The sequence below is a fragment of the Ambystoma mexicanum genome, chromosome 2p (genome assembly GCF_040938575.1).
Source record: "Ambystoma mexicanum isolate Mex_15411 chromosome 2p, UKY_AmexF1_1, whole genome shotgun sequence".
NCBI classification, from domain to species: Eukaryota; Metazoa; Chordata; class Amphibia; order Caudata; family Ambystomatidae; genus Ambystoma; species Ambystoma mexicanum.
Window position 1 is genome coordinate 1,049,854,761 of NC_090923.1, and position 19,555 is coordinate 1,049,874,315.

A 19,555-nucleotide genomic window follows, 5' to 3' on the forward strand; every position below is an offset into this window, starting at 1 on the left:
CCCTCCCTTGACAAACTGGCTATGTGTAGTGGTTTGGGCATTTTTCTGTAAGGATAATCTGCTACTAGAAGTCCTATCTGGACTTCCTCTGTGCTCCTATTGACTCCACTGGTGCGTGGAGACAGGCCTTTCATCCAGGTGTTGCTCTGCAGGCCTTCTACTACTGCTTCCTTCCTTTGTCTGACAAAATCACATGCTCTGCCGCTGGGTGCTGCAGTCGCCCAGAAGGTTGGTGGGAAACCACTAACCTCTTCATCTTCCATTTGGGCCGTGCTGGGTAGTCCCCACCTATGCTCATCGTGGGACTGTTGTGCCAACATCCTTTTGTCCACCAAGCTGCCAGAATCCCCCTTCAGTGCCTTTACTGCTGGCTAAAGGGGCTGCATCATGGGATGGTTGCCTATTCTTCCTTTTGATTGAGAGTTCAAGTCCCTGTAAAGCATACCTAGGACAAAGCCTGCACTTCCGTGGGTTGTTTTGTGCTGCTAGAGTAGTTTGACAAACATGCCGAAGTGAGTACTCTCCTCTGGTTTCTGGAGCATACACTTATTCAGTACACTCACCCTCTGGGGTCCCTTTAATCCAGGCTTCAGATTTTTGGGAAACACGTTTCCACCACATTTTCCATTTGCTAACATTAGGGGTGGCGTGAGGTGGGTCTTCCGACCATGCTACATCGGGGACTGCTGGTTCTCTTCACTGGGTCTCCTCTAGTCCTACCTGTGGTGGTTAACCATTGAATCCCCCACCTTTGAGATGAAAAATTACTTACCCACATTTTCTCAGTAAAAGCGAATGGCCTACTGACGTTACTTTATATATTTGTACCGCGCACCTAGGGACCCGGAGGCTTATGGGTGCAAAACAAACTCAGCCTAGAGAGATCCAACAAAAAATACACCAAGTCAAAACCGAGTTCAGAGGGCAAAGACTTATCTGAAGAGCAAAGTCTTCAGCTTCTTCTTGAAAGTTTGCGTGACCTTTACCTCTACAAGATCTGGTGGAATAGCATTCCAAGCTTCTGGAGCTGCAGCGAAGAAGGCACACTTAGTAACTTGTGTAAGCTTGCATCTAGTCTCCTTCAGGTGATGTGTATTATTGGACCCAAGTGTTCTAGTATTCCCTTTATCAAACAGTGCCTCACTCGGATAGGTAGGACTCATACCAACCTGGCATTTATGCACAATTTCTAAGAGACTAAACTCAATCCTGGCTTCAATTGGCAACTAATGGATATCGCACCTAGCTTTAGTTACATAATCTCTTTTTCCAAGACCCGCAATCACCCCCTCAGCACCATTTTCAATGTTCTGCAGTCTATCATATTCTGTTATGTTATGTTATATTCACTTCTAAAGCGCACGGTCACCCGAAGGTTTCATGGCGCTGGCGAGGGAGATCACGTTCGCCAGGTATTAAGCCACAGAGAAAAACCTAGAAGAGCATGGTTTTAAGCACTATTCTAAAGACCAGATGGTTAGAAATGTTTCTCATTGAAGGTGGTAAGCCGTTCCATAGGTTGGCAGCAACTATGGAGAAGGCACGGCTACCTTTCCTGGTACGGCGAAACCTCAGGACAACAAGAAGATCAGCGATGGAAGAGCGAAGACACCGTTCAAGCTGATAGTGAAGAAATTTAGCTTGAAGGAACTCCATCCCTTGACAGTGAACGGCCCGATGAACTATACACACAGCCTTAAATAGGATACGTTGACTAACCGGCAACGAGTGGAGAGCACGCAGCATCAGGGTAATATGAGCTTCATATGGGGTGCCTGGAGCCAACCTAGCAGCCAGGTTCTGTATACGTTGCAACCGCTGTACGAGGCCAGTCGGCTGATCCCAATACGAGTTACAATAGTCTAGGTGAGATAAGACCAATGCTGCAGCCACCGGAGGACGGAGCGGTTCGGGAATCATAGGAAGAACCTTCTTCAAGACCTTGAGTTGGTAGTGGCCCACTTGACACACACAGCTGCGACTTGATTTGCCATAGATAGAGAGGAAGAAAGGATGACCAAGATTTTTCACCTTGCCAACTGGGCAAGGGAGGGGACCAAGGGTGGAATTCCAGAAGGCAAGTTCTGTCTTCTTAATATCTACATGCAGTTTGCTGCAATAGTCAATCCTAGATCCTATGATAGCTCTGGCCACTGTCTCGCAATTTCCTTTAGATATATATGGCCGAATTTGAGCTAACAACTTGTGTAATAAGCAGAAATGGAAACCAGGCAGTTCACTTGGGCGCTCATTTACATTTTGGTCCAAGTGAAATCCCAAAGTCTTAACTTTCTTTTTTGTTTTTATGTCACATCTTGCCACCTGAAATGCAATATAGTCGGCTCCTACTTTTTAAATATTTGAGAGCAGTTCCTACAACCATCAGTTCTGTTTTTCCTTATTCAGGGCAAGGCCATTCTCCCTCATCCAGACATGAATTATATCACACTGCATTCACCCTATTTGTATCCTGCTCATAATAGCCAGATGGAGGGATGGCACATTGTGGTTCATCAGCATAAATTTGTGAAGCCAAAACCATTTTCATCCAACAAATTAAAAAGTGGGACAGAAAAGATATCATAGGGATTGCAACAAGCAAGACCCCTGTGTAACTCCATATTGCAACACTGTTGGTACTGCTTCAGCAATGTCACTAGAGACCCTGCAAAGTCTGTTCTTGAGAAATTACCCTATCCAATCAGCGGCTGCATCCGAAAATGCAGCCACTTCCTTCAACCTGGTGATCAACAAACATGATCCACCAGTTTGGAAGCTGCAGACAGGTTCAATAACGTGAGGAGGTCTGTTTGTCAATTATCCATGATATGCAGGAGGCTAGACTTTAAATCCAACAGTGCGGTCTAAGTGCCATGTCCCTATCTAAAACTAAATTGCCTTTTATGTAAAATATTTTAATTATCAAGAAATTCTAAAATCTGTACATATGCCACACGATCTAAAATGTTCAATAAAATAAAAAAAGGAGTATTCGCGATAGGTCTGTAATTCGTTGGTTCAATGTAGGTGAAAAAGCTTTAATAACTCGCTGGACACGAATCCCCTTTACAATTGGTCAGTTTCAATTTATTAATAATGCCTAGCAATTCGACATATGTTACTGCTCGAAAGTTAAATTGGGACTCAAGTACCTTCATATAGTGCTTTCAGTTACTGGCTCGGCAGAACCCAGCATTTTCCTCTTGACCTAAATGTTCTGTTAATCTTATCTACCTTTCTCATCATGACCTTTTGAATTGATGAACACCCTTCTTCATCTTTGATGGGAACATCTCATTTGTCTGGACACGGATCTTCAAGTTCCATAAAAACCTTAAAGAGTTATTTAGCTTTGTGCCGGGCCTCCTGAATTCTGAAGTCAAACATGGTTTTCTTTGCATCGATTGCTTGCTTAAAGGTTTGGGGGGCATTAGTATAGGCCTCCTTATCCTTCTCATCCCTAGATGTTTTCCACACAAATATTTCATTTTGATAGATTTGAGCTTCTGCAAATCCTGCGTAAACCACATGTTCAACTTTTTAATAGGTACCATCGTAGTTCTAAGTGGCGCTAAAGGTATTTGTTGCCTTATGCATCGTCTCCTGGACATTTAACTAGATCGTCCACAGAGTCCAGACTCTTCACCTCAGCTACTAATGGTAGTAGCCACTCTTCCATTGCAGCTGGAGCTAATGCTCATATTTCTTGAAATGGTCATTTTTTTTTTTTGACTACTCGAGTTCTTATCTGCTGTGTGCATAAAATGTTCATCTGAACGAAAAAGTGATCATACCAAGGACATGGGTGGGTACACTGTCATGTCACCTACATTTATATAATGCAAAGCTATCCAGTCCAACGTATTACCCTTGGAAAGAGTTGGTACTCGCCAACAGTATAAACCCCAAATTACTCATGGATGTCTCCAGGTTTTTTTACCCGACGACGGTCTTTACTCCTCAACCATATATTCATATCTCCCATTAACATCACCTTAGAATTGGGTTTCAACACAAACCTCTAAGTTGGCCTTACAGATAATAGCCACACCACCTTTTCCATCTAATCGATCACATCGAAATAGACTATCCTGTAGGGACAGCCAATGCTATAGTAGGGACAGCAGCACAAAATATCCAGCTCCCTGTTAATGCACAGATGTCTACATCTTGCTCAATTATGTAAGAGACATCCATCACATGCTTCATGAGAGATCTTGTATGAAGTAGTAACATTTTTAAGGTGGTCTTTAATTTTTTTGTACTTTTAGCACACCAACTTCATGTATGCCCGCAGCTACCCTGGTACAATATGCCTTTATACACTGAAGAAAAGTATTCGGCTTAGGGGGCTGAGCGAGATCCAAGATAGAAGACACACCCCCACCAAGATTAACCAAAAGGTTGGTTTTCAACTGACAATCTCACTGAACTTTTGAATTAGCCTGACACTCTCCTAAAGTGACTTTGGGGTAATTCAATGGAATTTAAACGTATCTTCAAAATCCTGCTCTCCACTTCCGTAAGTGAAGGCATTTTTACACTGTAGCTACATTTGGTGACTGAACTGGATCTAATAAATGTATTCGGATTTCTTGAAGCCTATGGTTGTGTGTAGAATGTGTTCCACCTCTCTAGCACTAACAGAAATGCTCATGTTAATGTTAATGTTAATGTTAAAGGTCATTTGTACCGCGCACTATCACCACCGGAGTGGTGCTCTGGCGGCTCTGAAAGAGGGAGGGAGGGGTGGGTTAGTGGGTGGAGGCTGGAAAAGTGCAAGATTGCAGTGATGTGCTGTTGTGTGTGCATTTGTATTATTCAAATAATATGCCCTATGGTGAGTTCATGACCGTTTTCCTTGTGTGGTAAAATGTTCAGTTCCAGTTTCTTGCAAACACATGTCTATATGTGTTATGTGCTTACCACCAGTTCTGGAACTAACAATATATAGCAAGAGTGGGTTGTGTCTTTAGGGCACTGTACTGTGTGTTATGCAGACACTAGGTATTTTTCACTGCAGTGTTGAAAATGTCTGTTTCCCCCCTCCGGTTCCCACCTACCATTTATGTTGTGTGCCTACCTTCGATAGTGGACCCACATTACAGTATTGCAGTGTGAAGAGTCCTCAAATACACTGATTTTTGATAATATTCGCTGTATTCTTAATACTTTGCATTCCGTGTCTAAGCACTTATTTGAACTAAGATTTAAATGTATATCATAATAAATGTATACATTAAGTAAATTAGTGTGGTGTATGTTTCTATGGTTATATGTGCGAGTAGGTGCATCTTTGTGTCAGCCTGCAACCCACTACATGAGAGTTAAGGCTGGTCACTCTGTCCATGTTAATTACGTTTAAGTGAGGTGTAGCTTCCCTTTGTCAGATGTGTTAGCCCACCCCTTACGGTTAGTGGCTGTACAACCCTCACCAGAAGGTTTTACAAACACTGCCTTACAGAGGCATTTTATCGTTAATCCCTTATCCCGTTTCCGCTTTAAGTCTTTACTGCTGGTTAAGGAAGGGACTGTGCATCCTTTACACAGACTAGGTTGCCTCTACAAAAATCCTATGTCTGGGAGCATATAACTACACCCATGGCTATCAATAGCACACAAGCAGCTATCTTACCTTCAGTCCTCTGAAAATGTAAGGCCAGTAGATAAGAGAATCAAGATACAAAAGATTACCCTTTCCAGAGACTGCACTTTTACATTATGACAACAACATTAAGTTGATGCCTCCTCTCTGTATGCCTCTTGCCCTTACTGTTGCTCTGACCCCTGTATGAACCTGCTTTTACAGGTAAAGCAATCTGCTCAGTGTAAAATCCATGCAGACTTACGAGGCATACCGGTTTCTCGATTTCCGCTATTTGTGCAGCTTCCTCGCTTCCTCCATGCCCTTGAAGCTGGTCTCCAGTCCCTGTGTTCACAGTCGCTGGTGCTGCCTCGGGAACAAGCTTGGACCTCAGCCAGATGAACTCTTCTCTGGAAAGGATATCTGCTGGAGAGTTACTAGTCACATGCTCCTTAAACCTGTTGATCAAAGATCAAAATGGGAATTGAACATGATAAAATTTGATAAAGTGATAAAATTTGATAAATGATAATGTTTGCATGATAAAAATATATAACAGTTAAATGAGGAACAGCAGGTTTGATTTGAGGCTTCCAAAGACTGCCCTTAGACACCAAACCAGCAAGATATGATTGAGTGCTCCATAAAATCATGCATCTATGAAGCATTCAATCCAAGAGTAAAGCATGAAATACATGTGGCTTTCTGGAATTGGAGAAAACTCATCTAATCAGACAGGACTGGCATCAATCACGCCTCCTCCAAACCGTTGCTCTCAAACCTCCACATCAAACCGAGGCGTGGATCAGTACATCACTTGTAAAATCTGTGTTCGTTGACCTTTATCATCAGGAGTGTTTAAGAGTTGCTTGGATGCCCTGAGCATACTCAAATTCAGCATGATTCAAATGATGAGATCCAATATATGTGTTACATTTCAACAGATGGTCTCTCATTTCAGGTTCCTCAGTGTTTGTTAAGATTTGGCAATATTCAAGTACTGTTGAGAACCATTTTATGTATATGGTTGTGATTTCCTAATCTCATGCCAAGTAAAGTGTGAACATTTTCGTATTTTTGTTTAAAGCAAAACATCATTTAGTCAAATGAAAAAAGTAGATATTCCAATATAATACAGCAGTGTTTTAAATCAATGGTGTCAGAAAAGCTCATCTGCGTTAGGGCAGAAATTCCTTTTTTGGGGATTAGGCTTTATAACTGGGTCCCCTTAACGTTTTGCTGGCTTCTTTAGTTTTTGGACTGTACTTTTGTGGATTTTTGGTTACTTGTTCCTATTACGAGCTGGTGGCACAGTTTTTGTACTACAGATTTTGGGTTTTACTCCTGCACTTTTAAATGGCTAGAAATGGTGACTAGAACTAATAGCCGTGCCACGAGGTATTCGCTTGTCCTTTAGCCATATTGTTCTTTGGCCTTCTTCCTGCCTTCTCAGGTAGGGAAATGCCATATATGGAATTCACTTTCCCGGGTAAAGCTGCTGCTTGGGTATGAGCCCGAATGTGGGGACTGGGACTGTCTGGTCTGGCCCCAGTCCACATCTGTTGCTGGGCAGATGCAGTGGCAGTGAATATCCATAATTGGGTAGCCACATCCTGTTTGAATCGTGCAGACCCTTACCATTGGTGGGCTTGGGCAAACTCCCAGTCCAAGTGTTCTTTAAAAGTAGGGCAGGAGTGCGGCGAGTGTGTTTGTATCCTAGAGGAGCTGCAGTGACCAGTCTGTCTACGCTGTTTACCTGCCAGGAGGGGGTTCTTTTGCACAAAAACACTGGACATACGCAGAGCGTCGCGGAGTGCGGCGAGTGTGTTGTTTGTGTTGCTTGGGGAGCGGCGGGACGAGGGGAGACCGAGTCCAGCCCGTTGACTCCGGTATTTGGAAAACATAGCGGGTCAGTCTGCAATATATTGCAGGTAAGATTTATTTAAGTTTGCGGGAATGCTATTTTGGAGCACAAACTTTCACGTGGCATGTGTACTTGCATGCGCTGCATAAATTAGCTTACATTTTCCAGCGCACCACATTAGTCCTTTTGAAACTCCAGCCGTGACTGTGGGGCTTTGCCCTTTGAACGGCTTCATCTCAGGAATAACGGACACTTTTACGGGACTAAGCCGTGACTGCGGGGCTTTGCCCTTTGAATGGCTGTATCTGGTGCCTGTGGGGCTTGACTTTTGAACGGATGTGCTACGATTTAAAGAAACATCAAAGTAAAGCAACAGTGCGTCCGCCACCTGACAACAGGCGCCTAAAAAGTGTGGTTATTGGATGCAAACCAGTGGCTATTTCTTGCGTTCAAAGATGTCTAAAAACATGAAAATATCAAGTACGTCCTTAACTCTGAAATCCACACCAAACAAGATCTCGACAGTGAACAATCTGAAGAGAAAAGTGTGCAATCATCTCTAGACATTGCCACAAAGAAACCTTGCGAAGGCGATTTGAGAGTACTGCAAATTAAAGACAAGCGGCAGTGTTCTGATCTCCATGGCAGGTAGTATGTCTCTTCATACTTCATCTAATGCTATCTTATTAGCAAAATCTAACAGTGCGAATTCTATCGGCATTCATGATGTTTCCATAACGGATATGCAACTAAGGACGGCTGCTGAGCAACTCAACATCCATAGAAACTGTGCCCGTAAATCAGACGTTGACCCGATTTCCCCAACATCAATCTGAGATATCTGAAGTCACTCAATCTTTGACATCGGAAGCATGCTCAAATCTAACTCCGTCAGAAGTGTCAGTTATCTTGATTGAAGATCAGGTTCATTCAGACACTATAAAAATCAAGTACACTCAATAACTCCAAGTTGAAACCTGACAAAGATCTCGGCTGCCCACGAGACGAGAGAAAAAAAAATATCCCACCAGTACTAACTAACATTGATTTACAACAGAGAACAAGGGTCGAGCTCAAATCCTGTTTGTCCTTGTGACGAGGGAGAAAACATGCCAACAGGATCAGCTGATATCGACCTTGAAGATAGGGAAGAAGGGTCGAGTTTAAATCTGGAAGAATTGTCAGTTATAGCATCGTCATCCATGATTCCGGACCAGGACAATAGTTTGTACAAATCGCCAAGCCTATATGACAACACTGCGAACACTCTACATATGTCACTGGCCGGTTTAGTAAACACAGGAAAAGTGACTCCCTCTTCCCATAACATCAAGACACCGTTTGTTGGGTCAACCCAGGAACCCCAATCACAAATCAATCTATTGGAAATCACGCTCAATTCAATGCATATTACTATAGTCACATTGATGAAGCTCTTTGAAACTCTGGACTCCAAATTATCAATACAAGCTAACCAACTTGATCAACTAGTCACCTGGATGAATAGTTTGACGACTAAAGCATGTCTCCTTCCTAGGAGCCCTGATAAACTCATTCCTAACAAGGAGTTCAAAGCAAAGGTTTATTCCGTTTTACCGGAGATAAATCATGTCATCGAAGAAGTACTTCCTCAAGAGAACTCAAATAAATCTGTTCTGATTATTGATAATATGGCCGATCAATCGCAAGGCAACAATCAGGATGTTGTCTGTATTCCATCTCATCAAAAGGGTGACTTAATCACCAATGTGTATACTCGAGAGCAACGTCAAGTTAACCTTTGCTACAAATGAAAAGAAGTCTTTAGAGATTCCTGGAACATCTATGTACAACTTGTTTCAAAATACCAAAAGTAGGGCACCTGAAGCCATTCGACAGATCGTCGTTGGAGCGAAGATAATCAGCAAGTTGACAACCCCTGCAGCTTACCAGCAGCAACTCCAGTGAAGTCCTATTGAAGCCCTGTTCCTCTGCCTGACCTCAAGAGCCTTGTCGGTGCTTCAAGCCCAGGGCAGGAACCAGTCTCGACCCCTGACGATCCACGCCTTCTAAGACTTTCAGAAGAGTCCCTGGACCAACCGGTGGACTGACCAGCTCCCTCCTGGGCCAACTTGTTGCAGATGTCGCCGCTCAGAGCGCATCTTTGGAACTTGGAGGCTCTTCAACTTGTGCAACAAGATGCCTGATCTTGTATTTTCAGCCTTCTTGAATCAACAGAAGCTGTGCTGGGTCTGCTCCTCGGTTACTCTATTGAAGATCACCTGTTGCCAGCTGATCATGTTGACTCCCATTGCAATCAGTCTTCTTTGCATCCTAAAGGTGTCCTGAGGCCGTCTGCACTGCAGAGGTTTATCTTCCCTTTGTTTGTGTGCTCTGCTGGAAGCTCTCTGGGCAGATTACTAAGCACCAAGGCCAACCAAAACTAAATCTTGCATCCAAAAGAGACATCTGCAACTCATGGGCATTCCTCGACGGGACCAAGCACAAAAGGCTGTACCCAACAGAAACCAGAAACCTCACCATTAGTCTCTGGAGAAATCAGAGACATTAGGGAAGTTAAAATACCAGTTTTAGTTCCCCTTGTCCTCCATAGGGTTACATGGGTGTAAAGGCCTGTCCCCAAATAAATCTTTCCTGACTTTGGTCAGTGGAAGCCTGGTCAAGGATCCATTACTAGACCTGTTCTAGTGTCTGGGAATTTGTGAATTTACATATCTGAATGTTACCTTTTTAACTCTTATAATCATAACCACTACCAACGTAAATCTCTTAATAAACCTTGTATCTTTGGAACTGGTGACTTTTGGGCACAGGGCCCCAAACGATTGGAGAGTTGACTTTTTTTTAGAGGTTGGGAAGCTATTCTTGGTTATTCTGAAGTGTCTTTTCTACCTCTATTGCATCCGAGCCAGTGGTCGAAGTAAGTAGGCGTGGACGGTAGTTCATTTATACAGATCAAGAAGGCGCTGGCTGAGGGAACTAGCTGCCACGGACTCACTGATCAGAGGACTGAAATCAGCACACAGTTTCAGAGAAAGGCTGCAGGCACTAAATGAACTGAGTTAATGAGTCATCCAAGCGAGGCCGATTAAAGGAGATGCAGGCACGTTTAGCTATCCATTATTATGTCATTCCTGTGTATGTTTTCCTTTGCTCAAATTAATAAAGGACTGCTGTTTGCTTACAACTAAGCAACACAAGCCCGATTCGCAGTGCAGACCGTGCAGCTGTGGGCCTGGGGGGGGGGGACAAGTGCTGTTTCTGAAAAATGGGATGTGTGCGTCAGTCCCGACCTGCAGCAATAATTTCCGTGTAGTCACACAGGTGCACACCTAGGTCCCGTATCTGGAAACGCCCCTTCCTAACTTTCATTGACAGATATGTTTTCATTTTATTCATAATGCGTCATGAGATGGGGTGCAGGGCTTCATCTAGGCACAACGGCCTAGATGTGAAATCCTGCTACAATGGGTATTGGAAGATTGACGTAACATGCATTAAAAAGAAAGGACAGCATAAGAGAAGTCACACATTAGGAAACGTTTTCGGCCTTGGGAGCCGCTCTAGTGCCAGGAGCAGTACCAGCAAACACAAACGTTGCATTGCTATGTGATAATACACGTGTTGCTTTATGGCATGGAAATAGATGAATTTAATATACACGTGTCTCCCATCATGCGATTTGCAATTCACTGAAATGCCAATAGAGAAAAAACATTAGAGCTTACTAATGCAGACTCTTAAAACTTTCTGGGGAGACCTTGCCCTCCACCCACCCCTGCTCATACACCCTTCGTACTGTCACAACTAACAACCTTCATGTTAACCGACTGTTTTTATGCTCCTAAATTTTAGATTTCCTATATAGTCGCCCTCCTTTTTATCCCCCACTTCTCACTCTCCCTTTTCCTCCCCTGCACCCCAGTGCTCTTATGTTTCCTCACTGTGGCATGCTATGTTTGGCTCATACAGTCTCTTGGCAGACCACCCACAACCTCAGCTAAAAAGAACCACTTTTCTTGGCAGAGAACAGCATGCTTGGGATACTCGCCTCCCTGGATTTCCCTAGAAATGTCTCCCATTCTGTGACTCACAAGGTGTGTCACGGATCCTGCAAAGCGTCCCAGGCCGTCAGGTGGACAAGGGCAAAGGAAATGATAGCATGCAAAGAAGCTATGTAGGGAGCACACATGCAAAGGAGCATGGGGTACAGGCTGAAGCTGGGTACTGGCAGCAAAGCAGGAAAACATCTAATTCAACCATTTTTCTAATCATTCAATCACCCTTTTGTACTCACCCCCTTCTCCCACCCCTCCACGTTTCCCTACCCTTTCTTTAAGATACATGCGTCTTGAAAAGTCCGTCCACCCCTTCCCTTTGTTTTCCTCGTTTCCACCATTGGTTCATCCCTCTCCCTTACTCCCACAACAGAAGTGAAAGGGCGTGGGCAACTAATAGTAACCGAGTTATGTTGCTTTTATTTTTAAGTCCCACTACTTTTAGCCATAATTTTCATAGTTTGGGAACTGTCCTTTTTAAATCTAATGCTGCCTTCTTAATTTTACTTGCTAAACTATGAAGCTTAACACTTCAATCGGGCAGTAAACAAATATTTAAGACCTTTCTAAGTGCCATTTTCCAGCACCTGTGTGGCAGTCGAATGGATGCATGGGGAGTTTGCTCTCCTTAAGAAGCACGTTTTTAGAAGAATGCTGTGCAAGTGGGGACACGGGTTAATCAAATTGTGCATATATTGGGTTCTTCTTACATGCCCTGGTAGAATCCTGGGGGACAAAATAGCTCATTTCATGGACCCATGTATCATTTTGGTATAAATGTTTTGGTATAAATGTTTGACCACTGTCCTTTTTTTGTTTGCTCAAAGAAGTGTATATTTATTTTTCACATAAATCACACCCCTGGAACAATCTAATGTCATTATCAGCATCCTCCCAAATATGTACAGAGGAAGAGCGTTAATATCATAAAATCATTATTTCCCTTACACCCATGAAATTCCGTTTTTCAGAAAGAAGTTGACTATACCACTAGTATTCTTTACACTCACAGCGGAATACATATACTCACAGCATAATACACTGAAAGAGGAATAAACTACTGTACAACAGGATAGAATGTCATCAGTGTTGTCAACAAAAGAAAAAACACATTGGGAGAAGATACTGACCAAGTTATCAAGACTACTGGAGCACACAATTCCTGGAGACCAAGATGTTATTGCTGCATGTATGGAGGGGCTTCTATATTCATTCACCCCAGTTTTTCTCCCTGCATTTTTTGCCAAAACATTTTGCCTGAAAAAAATCCTATGGGAGTAGGGGGGTGCAGGTACCCCCTCCCACCAAGCTCCCTCTCCCCCATTTCCTATCCCCCGCCCCACATATGCCCTTATTCCCCCACCCCCTGCTATTTTTCAATGAGTTTTTTCAGGCCAAAAAAAACGTTAGCCAAAAAAATGCAGCAAAATAAAAACTGTTGATAAATGAACGTCGTACCATGGGGGTGATTATGAGGAGAATAGATGGGAGGAGAAATTGATTCAAACAGCCCTGATGGTGAAATGGGGAACGGGGGAAATGCCAACCTTGAGCATGTGGGATCTGGGTATGGAGCACTGCCGACTATGGTCATAAAAAACTGGATGTCGACAAATTGGTTATGTTTAAATGTTGGAAAAACTGAGCTGATGCTCTTTGGATCCAAACAGGCTATGGAAGACCTTGATCAGGCTTTCGACAGCTTTGTGATCGAGGGTAGCTGGATTGTAGTAGCTACCAAAGTGAAGACCCTTGGTACATACATGGAGGCCAACCTGAATGCAGATGCCCATGTGGATTTCATAGTAAAAAACACAAATTACTATCTGAGAGTACTAAGACTGGTTGGCCCCATGGCTACCAAAGATAGAGTAAAGCTGGTGCGAGCCATCCTACTTCCACACTTGGACTACTGCAACTCCCTGCTGGGAGGGCCAGCACTGAGGCTATACAAAAACAGAAAAATTCAAAAAAACACAGTGGTACGCATAGTCCACCAAATAGCGCAAAGAGAACCAGGGTCTATGGCCCGGAAAGAGTTGCACTGGCTCCCGGTCTCAGCCAGGGTCCTTTTCAAGTTACTGACCCAGTGTCAAGTGTATGTTTGGAGTCGCACCTTAGTATCTTAAAGAGAGGATTGTCATCTACCAACCGACTTGGGACCTCCGCTCCGCTAAGGCCGGTCTCCTCAGAGTGAATCGCGTCAAAAGAACCTGAGGAAACGGCCGCTCCTTTCCAGTTGTGGTAGCAAAGACCTGGAATGAGTTGCCAGAATCACTGCGGAAGGAGGAAAACCACCTTGCCTTTAGGAAATCGCTCAAGACTAGACTGTTTGTGTAATCCTTGAAGACTTGGATGCTTCCACTATCTCTGTTCCTCTTGTCAGTGCCTGGATGCCTTAGGACTTTGGCGCTTTATAAGAAAAATTAACATAGCTTAACGATGGAAGAGGTCACGTACAGGAACAGGGGCTGCACAGCAAAATACCAAAAGCTATGGGTTTGCTGGGACATGCTCAGCTAATAACAAATGTGGTCTCTCTAAATAAGGTGTAATAGACCGACCTCACGGATGGTACAAAGCAAGATACATGGAGGGCGGGGGAGCGGATTGTGTGCTGAGGATAGGGGGCGGGGGGTGGCAGTAAAGGGTGAAGGCTGACTTAGTGTTTATATGTTATTTGACATCGGAACCGTGTACTCCAACATTGAAACAGTTGGAGTACAACTGCCTGTTGCGCTTTGTGTTTTAGGGATCCTTGATGTGTCATGAGTTTAAGTTACTTTGATTCAGAGGTCCCAAACCAGAACAAGACCAAACTAAATTTGACAACCAAACTTCTCTATCTCCAGCTGTTCCTGTGTCGAATCTTCCACATCCAGTGCCACAAATACTTATTTGACTAAACATTTATATTGGGCTTAGTGGCGGAAATCGCTGGCTTCGAAGCACGAACGAGGGGTTGAGAATGATTTCCAAAATCAGCCCTGGTGGGAGGAATTTGGGAAGCCACCCTATTTATGGTAAACAGGGAAGACAGCAGTTAGCCAAAACCCAAACAAGGTAGCTCAGCGAGCAGTCAAGGCTTATTCTCAGGAAAAGTGTGAGAGCGGTCTATGACTACAACGAGTCCAGCAACATTTAATAATTCAGGTTAGCCAGTAAGTATATCGAAATGCAGTTACTTATTAGGCCTTTAGTTACACACTAGCATGCAAAAAAAAGAAAGTCAGGTAAGTATTTTCAAAACACACACACACACTTTAGAACTTAAAAAAAAAGTATTTACCCCCAAATCAAGCAAGTACCCCCACTCTATCCTATTCCCAAGGAAGGTTCTAGAAAAGAATTGTTAGCCCAGGTTTGGCGACGAGATCAGGCCAAGGGCTTACACCCAATGTTACCCTTAGGAGGACAGTTGGGTCACAGAAACAGGTAGGTTAATTTACACCCCTGACATCGATTCTTCCAGATACGACGGCAGGTCTTACGGAATCCGTTGGAAACACAATCTTCTGTTCTTGGTTTGGGTAAGGAAGGCCCAGGAGTCGCGATTCAGAGGTCCCTTTTCATGTCAAGAGTTGGGTGCGTTGCACAGCAAACTGTTCCAGTCAAATTCCAGAAGGACCCCCCAACCCCAAATGAAGAAAGGTGAAGACCTCTGCAGTGCAGACTCTTTAGGGTACCTCGCAGGATTAGAGAAAAGATTGTTCCAACGAAGGTCACCACAGTCAGGCGGAGACAGGTGATCTATCGTTCAGCAGCGAACACAGATGCAGCCCAAAGTAACACTTCCCTTGGAGTCAGAGGTTGACTGAAAATTCGGGGGCAGGCGACTTGTAGCACAAGTCGAAGATATGCAAAGTTCCAAGGCTCCACTCTGAGTGATGACTGCTGCAGCGAGATAGCACAGGAGAGTTGGTCAGTCCACCAGGTGGTCCTGGGGCACTTTCAATGGCTCAGAAGGCACGGCTCATCTAGCAGCGGAAAGGGATTTCCACGTAAGGCATTTCCTGAGCCGAGAAGGCAGGAAGCATGGCAAAGAACAATATGGCCAAAGTACAAGCAAAAATATTGTGGCACTGCCATTTTACGTTCTAAGCCACCTTTAGTAGCCATTCGCTGTGAATACAAACATTCACAAGAAAAATAACAATCAGTAAAAACCACACAGCTGCCATCAGCTGGTCTTAGGCAATCGTCAAAGTATCCAACAAGCCATTATATAAGTTAAAATGATACAAAGTATCCTAAATGCACTTCACTGACGTGATGTGTGCAATTGTAAAAATAGAAGAAATCAATAAAGACAGTGGGCCTCATTACGACCCTGCCAGTCCGGAAAGTACGGTGGCGGTAAAACCGATGCCACTGTTCTTTCCAGACCGGCTCAATCAGAGTCCTGCAGGCAGGAGGTGTCACTTCCGCCAGGTCTGACCTGGTGGGTTTAACACCACCCGCCTGCAGGCGGACATGGAAACACCGGCTCTGTCAAAGACTGAACCGGTTTCTCCATGGACTCCATGGGGATGGGGACTTACAGAATTCCGCCTCCGGAATTCCCAGGTCACCAGGGTCGTAATGCCCCAGTGATTCCGGGAATCACAGCGGCCGAATGGTAATACGGGTCCGGCGGTAACCTGCTAGTTTTTCCGGCTCCGTTACCGCCGGACTCGTAATGAGGGCCAGTGTCTCAGTACTGACACTCTTAAGAACTAGTCAGTTTTCCCAACCCAACAAGAATGAGCAAAACAGGCAAAGGAAGCAAAACAGAAGGCTTCACCAGCTTCCAAAAAGTCCAGGTTTAAAACAAGCAAAAAGAAAGGTGGTCCCATACGAATCTATTGCGGGAAAGGTGCAAAAAGAAAATATTTAGTAACACCAGGTAACAAACTCCTGTTGCGCAGAAACATGTTCCTGGAGAAAGTGTGGTGCCAGGGCTACCCTCCCAGCCAACTGAGTCCCAATTAATTCCTTGGATTCTTCATCAGGGGTGCCTTGGGTCAGTTGGAAGTGGGGTTTTGCACTCACCCTCTTCTACCCCCAGTCCCACCCCACTACTGCTTAAAACCATTGACTGTAGTAGTGTTTGAGCTCCCTCTGCAAATAGCTGCTTGTTCTAGTACACTGGGCTGAATCTCTTCTGGGCAGGTTTATCTGTTGCCCGATTTGGCAGATTGTACCTTCTGTTGTACCTGTGGGGTAAAGATGACATAGCTGACTTTGTGTTATGTTACTTGGCCTTTATATAGCGCCTTATGTATCATTGGTATGATCTCAAAGCGCTGGTAAGTTGAACGCCCTCAGGAACAATAGTTCAAGTCAGTAGAGAGAAAGAGTCATAAGGTGCCTGTGTGCAACGGATATGTGCGCACCTGGAGTGGTAGTTGTATGATAGCTGCTTCTTAGCGGTAGGTGTCGTGGTTGGGAGGTCAGGAATATATGTGTTCATTCTGGAGGGATGACGCCCAGATTGATTTGTGGCAGCGTTAGGCCTGAGGAGACGCTTAAGCTAGCAGTGTGTGCTCAGCTTGCTGTGTTGAATTAGGATGATGACGAGTATGTGGCGGGTGTTATTATGAGAACAGCTATACCGAATGTGTCATGGTATCGCTGTGCTCTAGTTGAGTGTTGGTGTATAGGAGAGAGTAAGCGTGGTAGTATAATATGGTGGTTATCAGTTAAGCGCCTGAGATCGAGCACGCCATCTGTACCATCTATTCTATCCGTTTTGATTACTCTGTCCGTTCCATCCGTTCCCATCCACTCCGGCTGTGCCGCCCGGTCCGTCCGTTCCATGCATTCCTATCCACTCCATCTGTTCCATATACTCTACCTGTGCCATCTGTTCCATCTACTCCATTTATTTCATCCACTGCATCCGTTCCATCCACTCGATTCATTCCATCTGTTCCATTTGTTAAAACTACAAATTCTTTTCATTCGTTCATTCATTCTACTCGTTCATCACATCCATTCCATCCACTCTATCCGTTCTATCCATCCCATCCACTCCTAGCGTTCCCATCCACTCCATCCGTTTTCATTTGTTCCATCCCCTCTACATGTTTCATCTATTCTATCCGTTTTAACTTCAATGCATCCGTTTCATCCACTGCATCCTACAACATGGACATCAAATTAACATAACAACTCTACCAGCTAACTGGTCATCACTGAAATGCTCTCTTCACTATCCCCAAGTTTAATGGTGTGCAATTTGTGGAAGGGGCGGTGTGATTTCCCCCTCCTACCAATGAGCTTAAAATTTCAACTTGTTACCGAAAGATCTCACCAAGAACAGCAGCATCTCCAGTTCTGAAAAAATCTTTAGTTGCCAGCTCCAACTGATGCAGTTTTATAGATTCTGTGAGACTTGGTCAAGGAGATTTGGAAAAATTCAAATCTTTCGATTTATTTTTTCTTTTAAGCCATTTGGCAGCACCTATACCGAACGGAAACCCCCTTGCAGCCCTCCCCTTTCACCCCTCCACCTTAACTATTACCCTTACCCCCCCCAAATATATTTGCTGCTAAAATTCTTTACAAAATAATTCAATGGATTTGGATTCGGCCAAATCTCCTGCGCAGTAAACTACCTATCCCATTTTTATAGCGGTCCTCGAATAGTGCAATACCATCTCTTGGAGTGATTACATGGGCTTTATAAAACCAATGCACACTTACACAAGTATGGCAAGCCTATTGGGCTTGTCCTTTATTCTATGGGTTAAACAATTGGAAACTTTGTCAAACAGTGCCTTGGGTTCCTCCAATTCCCAGAACAGATTGGGATTTTTAGACTGTACCAGCGAATTTATATTAATTTCAGAATAATAAATGTGCAGTTCACAGCCTCCTTTGGCCCAGTGCTGTGTTACCTGGTTTCCAATAACCTAACTTCACTGACTAATATGTTCCCATGTGTTAACCCAATTGATATTGCTTGCTTGTGAAAGGTGGGAAGGGGTGTGTGTGTTTCAAGTCCCAATCCGCAACTCGGATATTCCAGTGGTTGTGTGGCTGCAATAAGTTTGTAAAAATGCACCACTGTTATTGGGAGAAGAGCTATCCTACCCACATGATATCCCCAATCTCCCCTAAAAGCAGAGCGTCTGAATTTTTGCATTGTTGTACCTAGGGACGGGTCCTGAAGAACAGAAGTAATCTGCCAACAAGTGAGAAAGCTTTGCTGGTCCATACACTGTTGCAATAACGGTTCTTGAAGGGAAATTCGGCCTGGTATTAATAGACACTGGCTTTCCATCAACCAGGGTGAACCAAAAATTCCTGAACAATATCCCCACCAAGCAATATCCCCTGAACTGTCAAACTGCATAATATAACTAATTTGAACAGCTCTCAATAAAAGGGCAGTCAAATATGAATGGAACATTCCTATTGGATTGGACAAATACACTTCACATATTTCCATTCAAAACTATTGGCTTCGACATATTCTCTTTTCAAGCACAATTGGAAATATACAGATTACTAAACCTTTCAGATTGCTTGTTGGTGTTAAATCTGTATTCACTGCAAGCCACATCCGCTTTGGTCCTTTTTTTCGATGAAATAAATCACTGAGAAAATGCGCAGAGGGTTAATTTCAATTTAGAAAGCTTGTCAAAACAATGCCCCATGCTCCGTCACAATGAGCCTGGATAGCCATTTTATCCGTTATGTTGCTTTTTAATGAAAATACAGTAACGGACGAAGCAACAATTCACAATAGAACTGTTAAACACAAGAAGTGTATTTTGAAAGGCTTCATTACACAATGTAATAAGAAATAAGTTTACATTGTGATGAAATTGTAAAAGGATGTAAAATTATACCATTCTTACTTCGAAAAATCCATGAAACTCGAAAAACTAAATCCACCATAATGGAATGGGACGTCACGCAAAGTGAAAATGTTAACTCGTGCAGTACCGTTTATCCAAAGATGCTTACGTAAATAAAGGACGGACCTCCATGTTAATGTAAAGCAAAACCAAGCGGGCAAACACAATTATAGCGATAAGCTGATAAAAACGGAAAAGGATT

General features: G+C 43.7%; 1 protein-coding gene across 4 annotated transcripts in view; it reads right to left on the reverse strand.

The window, feature by feature from the left end:
* The window catches only part of LOC138567092 (uncharacterized), a 611,926-nt gene that overhangs the window by 490,906 nt on the left and 101,465 nt on the right, over window positions 1-19,555 (reverse strand). For 2 of the 4 annotated variants that reach the window (XM_069644960.1, XM_069644961.1), the window contains exon 6: window positions 5,850-6,042. The exons of 1 other annotated variant lie outside the window; for it this stretch is intronic. In XM_069644960.1, the coding sequence (XP_069501061.1) occupies window positions 5,850-6,042 (193 nt within the window). The remainder of the gene's footprint in view (window positions 1-5,849; window positions 6,043-19,555) is intronic. One more of the 4 variants, XM_069644962.1, reaches the window with a different exon arrangement.